This window comes from Sinohyriopsis cumingii, chromosome 19, assembly GCF_028554795.1.
Source record: "Sinohyriopsis cumingii isolate HCF-2022 chromosome 19, ASM2855479v2, whole genome shotgun sequence".
NCBI lineage: Eukaryota > Metazoa > Mollusca > Bivalvia > Unionida > Unionidae > Sinohyriopsis > Sinohyriopsis cumingii.
The window spans coordinates 35,034,227-35,040,226 of record NC_142979.1 but is presented as its reverse complement, the minus strand read 5'-3'; the positions used below and the strand labels follow the sequence as shown (position 1 = coordinate 35,040,226).

Here is a 6,000-nt window from a genome sequence, read left to right as displayed (position 1 = left end):
GATATTACAATATGTAACAAATATACAAATTTCAGCTTCAAATAACTTAGTGGTCGAGATTCTGAAACAAAGTTACCAGAGACCAATATGACATTCGTGGACGGTGCATGTGTTTCAATGCGTGCTTTGAATTTATTTGAAACAGTATCATAAAGACGAGTCAATTTTGAATTCTGCACACACGAATTATGCATAAAACATTAATTTTTTTAGATCTTCATATAATTTCAATATGGATGACTCAAGAATACATTATTTCATAAAAAGATGGGGGGGGGGGCATTGATAAAAAGCACAGAAAGCTTCAGACGAACCTGGAACATAGGAAAAGTCATTTATTCATATTGCTGATGTTCACCCAAAATTTCTTTATAACCATATGTATGAAATATGCAGATGTCACCTAGAAATAACAATCAAGATTTTGCAAAATGTGATCAAGACCAATATTACAAATGTTGGACGGTACATGCGTTTGAATGCTTCCTGGCGAATGTATCTGAAGAGATATCATGATGATGAGTTCATCTTTAGATTCAGCACACTCGAATTATGTAGAAGACATTCCATTTTTATTTATTCTAACATTCTGGAAAATTCATCCCCTGTTGATTGTACAATTAGGAACTGAGACTGTGTACTATTATATTGTGCAAGAAACCTGTGTTGCTCTTTTACCTCCCCAACGTGGGGAAGTTAATCGGCCTTAAACATAGGAGATGTCTTCTGGCTTGTCAGAAAAGGCCGAGGTTGCTCCAACTGTGTCCTCTTCGTCAAGGGACAGTTCGTCATCGGCGGTATGATAGTCAGCGGAAATAACGCTGGTCCGAAAAGACGGTCCTTCATTGCGTGTCTTTAGCTTCATCTCCTTTGTGTTATATGCAGAACACGTCTTCGGGTCACGCTCATAAAAGGTCTTTGTATCACTTTTTGAAAAAGTTTTATGTTCACGTTTAGGCAGTTCAGGTGGCTGAAATTCCGTTGGAATGGTCTTCATAGATACTCTCGGTGGTGCCTTTATTTCCATCTCGGTTCCCTCCAATTCCACATTTCTCCTCGGTAAGTTCAACTCTCCAGATGGAAAAGCATTGAGTTCTTTTGCGCTATGGCGGATGTTTTCGTAGTATACGACGTCGTTGAAGCCAGCAAAATCGATTTCCCAGACCCCATTTCCACTATCAAACTCTTCAATTCTGTCAAACCGGTGGCCCCATAGAAGTTCGTTTAGGGTATAAGATGTCCGAGCTTGGTAGAATTCTCCAGTTGTTTCCAGTGTTCCTTCTATGTAGACTATCAATTCATTTTTCTCATTTGATAAATCTGCAGGCTTAACTTCCCAGAAGGGACTATCTTCTGTAATTTTATGCGTCACAACCATTGGCCACATCAAAACCAGCTTATCATCCATAGCATCAGCTTGGAATTTTACATTATGTAGATAAAGAGGGTATACAAATCCTTCATCAGTTACGTGACGTTTCACCATCACGCCATGAACCCTTGCGTTCAAAAGATGACTTTGTCGCATATCTCCAATCCGAATTTGCAGAACCAAGATTCCTCCTTCTTGAGAGACACACGCATTCTTGCTAAATTTCAATGTGTTTCGCCTTCGTTGTGGTTGAGCAAACTTTACGAATATAAAACCTAACAGAAGATTTTCCAAAAGAAGTTCAATTGTCATTTCCAAAAAGAACAATAGTAAACCGCCATCACAGTCTGTGTTTGGGTAAGCAGCACCATATCCGATCGTCCCATGTGTTTCAATGGCAAACATTAAACAACTATCAAAATTTTTTACTCCACTAATGCATGCGTTCCAGTCTGGATTATCAAGATTGTGTGCTTCGAAGTCACCATGATTGTAGCATATAAGCCACCAAATTACAGCAAAGAACAAGAAGCAAATAAGAAAGGCAATGAAAAAGAATGCAAGGGCGTATCGCCATTTTAGGTCTATTAGACTGGTATAAAGATCAGACAAGAACTTACGTCTGTGGCCATCAAGTCCAGTATAACGTATGCGATAACTTCCACATTTTTTAACGAGAGCTTGACGCTTGTATTCAATCGTTTTACTTTGCTTGCATTTACGGCGGAAGAGGTCTAGGAATGGAATATTGCTTTTCATCATATGGCTGTCATTATCCGCATATAAATAGATGGAGCCAACTTCTTCTTCCACTCTTTTGCTCATCGCTAAAGTAGAAAAACTGGAAATTTCACGGATATTTTTCCCTCAGTTAAAATCAGTGTTTAACTTCTAAACCACTATTCAAGGATCAGGATCTTGATCGACTGTTAGCATTCAGTGGTTGAATTGACTAGTTTGTCAGCCACGGAGCACTGTATTTAGATATTATCTCCTTCCATGCATTTAAAATCAGTTTCTTGACAAGTCTGAATGATTTTTTGGGGCATGCGCACTTGGCTAAAAACGAGGCTCCGGTAGGTCTTTTTATGTTCAAACAAATATCAAACTGAAACTAATGCCTTTCAATTGAGTAACCCAGAACTCTACATATGTAACTTTCTTTCTTACTCGAATTTGACAGTCAAACAGAGTTTTTGAATGTCAATTTTCTAAAATGTGACATTAGACCATTTAAAGTTTATGAGCTTCTCACATATCTTGATTTGCATTGATCGTTCATTTCTTTTAGATTAGTGGTTTCATGGATAGGGATATCATTGCCAAAGGGCAAAATAGAGAACTACACCGACAAGATTAGCACCTCTGATTTTGGATGCGGCAGTTTGATATATGGATACCCCGAGGGAATGTGATCGTCAAGTGACAAGATATTTGGTGGAGGTTAATTATGGACATTAGAGCGATCTTCACACTGATGGAAGATGTCTTTTCAGCAATGTGATACATCGTTCTTGAAATCCGATAGTAAATCATTGGAAGAAACACGACAGTTTCTGACGGAATTTCGCATTATCAATACTCGTATTTCATGGCATCTAAATAATACATCATTGTAGATGACATAGTGTTCAATAAGATATTAAACTCGATTACAAGCAGTCAAAGAGGAACTAAGAGGGAAAAATTTGTTTTGTGAATTAAATTTTGTCTTCCTCTGACATGGACCTTAATTACTTCAAAATGTTGAGAAACGGTGTTGTCACTGCACCGATATATATATATATATATATATATATATATATATATATATATATATATATATATATATATATATATATATATATATAACGAATCTATGGTCTTAAACAAAGTAACAGCAAAGAGCGAAAAGCAAAAAGCTTTGTACAATTTAATAAATAATTTATTTCCATAAAATATAAAGTGAAAATGGAAAATAAAAAAATGACGTAAGGTACTGTGAATAAAATCCCATATAATCCTAGAATTTCTAACACAAGTATTAATGATTTAATTTCTAATAAACTTGTGGTATTCCAAAATAAAACCAGCTTCGAAAGTGTTCATGTGCCAGTGATGACATGAATATCAATGATGTGCCAACAGTCTTTTGTAAAGTCACAATGATATCCAAGAGTATGCCCTTATTCGAATTTCACTATGCATCCAAGTCATTATTTCCAAGAATATTATTTTAGGTAAGCACTTGTATTTCCAGTGAATACATAATTTGAGTAAATAATTCCAGCCCAAAAATAATACTTGACACAGCAATAAGACTAATTTCTAATTTCTTTCTCAGAATTTATTGAAGGAACAATTTTTTATTCCCATAAACACGATTGTATATGTTCTACCTGGCTATGTCACAATTAGCACTTTCCCCAAAACTATTACCGATGGGAAATTTCATTCTAGAAGATTCCAAATGTTTCCAAGATTAAATCTAAGTTTTAATTAGAGGTCTGTTGCTAAAATTCTAATAAAGGACATGGTATACGCAGTGTCTTTGACTCATACTAAGATAATAATTCTAACATTTATCATTCAGTCATACAAGGTAAACAATGAAGTTGTACAAAACTGTCACTGACTTTGGATAAGGTTATCTATACAGTTTTAAATTATCCATGGCATATAATGAAATAAAAACTTTAAAAAGGAACAAACAATGCATATATATATATATATATATATATATATATATATATATATATATATATATATATATATATTGTATATGTAAAAGGCGCGTAAAGACCATTTTTCGTCATGCTGAAGTATAGAATAACTAAGGCATTAATTCTACTCTGTGTGTAGCAAACAACAAAAAGAAAGCAGTTACGTGTATTGAGTGTAAACACATGTCATGAAATCAAAGGGGTGATTTTTCTCGTTTCAAGGTTGAGTGCAATACAAACAAATCATTAAAATAATTGGTTTGAAATGCATTTTTGTCAAACTTTTCGGACACGGATGCATTTATATAGAGACAGACAGACAGAGTCAGATGTTTGTGTATGCTTTTTACGTGTATAAATCGATAAATTTAGTGGTTATATTGGATAATAGAAAATAGGAGTTTTTAAGACTCTTCATAAATTGATAATTAGTCAGTTAGTGCATTTAGGAGTCATACTGAATCGTATTCAAGGAACTTTATTGTAGTATGTAAGAAATGTCATATTACAATGATATCTTAGGATATTCTCACTTATAAGAGATTGGTAATTAAATATACGAATAAGTATTTGTAGTAAGTGTTCTGGTCTTGTTTGAGGTATCTGGTATAAAATACCTATCTTCAGCTTTGAATTTACATATCTGTTACTTAAGTCAAATGTGTGTCGATACCTATGGACCGCTGACGATTACTATCGCTAGAAAAGTCGAATTACTTCACGAGATTTACAGGCGAAGTGGCAACTTGTTGGACATTATATGGCTATAACAAATTCAAAACGCAGTAACTTAAACATTGTTTAACCATTTTGCATGACATTTTCAGTTGGCATTAAAATATTAACCCTAATGGACATGTGTTAAGCGTAAAAAATACGTTCAATTTATATTATATGATATGCTATATTTCCATTATATATATTTACGTTTTCGTGTATGGAGACTTTCCTTGTATAGATTTAACAGAATTATTACTTTTCGTTTATAGGGTATCATTGTTAGGAGGATATTTATCAAACCAAGTAATTGGTCAGATAGTAGTACAGCCATTATACAGAACCATATTCACGGGATGCCCCAGTGCTAGACATCACTACAAACTGTCACACCGCAGATATCGTAGCGATATGACTGAAAAATTGTTACAGCTACGTTAAAAATCTAAATCACACACACACACACCCACACACACACACACTGTTAAGCAGCTTTAAGAGGTGTGCATGCCTTACAACAATGCCCGAATGTACTAACATTACGTGTGTATTTGCTAAATGATGAAGTATTTGTCCATGAGTTAGTATCAGCTTAATGGTTTCTTTGAACTGCCTTACTATCGAACTAAATCGTTCGAATGAATTTTCTATACGTTCATTGGATGATTTCTTTCTATGTGACATACGTTCCAAATTAATTATAAACAGGTCATGGTTTTGTTGCTGTGTTTCAGATGTAACATTGGTTCTCTTCGTCCTCTAGGCTGATCGACTATAACATTATTGTTTTATCTACGATCAATATACGATTGCATGTATATGAACTGTATTTGCATACTACTACTACTACTACTACTAATAATAATAATAATAATAATACCAACTCGTACAAATTTATTTGAACATAATTATATAACATAGGTCACAAAATCCCGAATTATGTCTTTTAATAGGTCACCCATGCTAGCAAGAACAGTAACTCTTCCCGGCAAGTGGGTCCGTAAACATGCAAATAATGACAACAGCACAACATATATTGAGTTCAGGAACACACAAAACTCATTTTATGACAAAGCTGACATTTGTACCAAGGAATCAGATTATACACACGTATTTCCATTTATTATATTAAATGTGTTAAAAACGTTGGGTACAATATTTGGTGTGAAATGTATTTTCGACTTGTTTGTATTTACCAATGATGTCTAG

At 34.3% G+C, this 6,000-nt stretch overlaps 1 protein-coding gene across 1 annotated transcript; it reads right to left on the bottom strand.

Moving 5' to 3' along the window:
• Nucleotides 1-677: 677 nt before the first annotated feature.
• LOC149775430 (G protein-activated inward rectifier potassium channel 3-like) lies at nt 678-2,197 on the bottom strand. The gene has a single exon (XM_089943479.1). The coding sequence runs from the start codon at nt 2,195-2,197 to the stop codon at nt 707-709; it is 1,491 nt and encodes a 496-aa protein (XP_089799605.1). The 3' UTR covers nt 678-706.
• Nucleotides 2,198-6,000: the final 3,803 nt, after the last annotated feature.

Bases quoted from the DNA above. Each gene is read 5' to 3' on its own strand.
- LOC149775430 (XM_089943479.1), bottom strand. From the start codon at position 2,197: ATGAGCAAAAGAGTGGAAGAAGAAGTTGGCTCCATCTATTTATATGCG.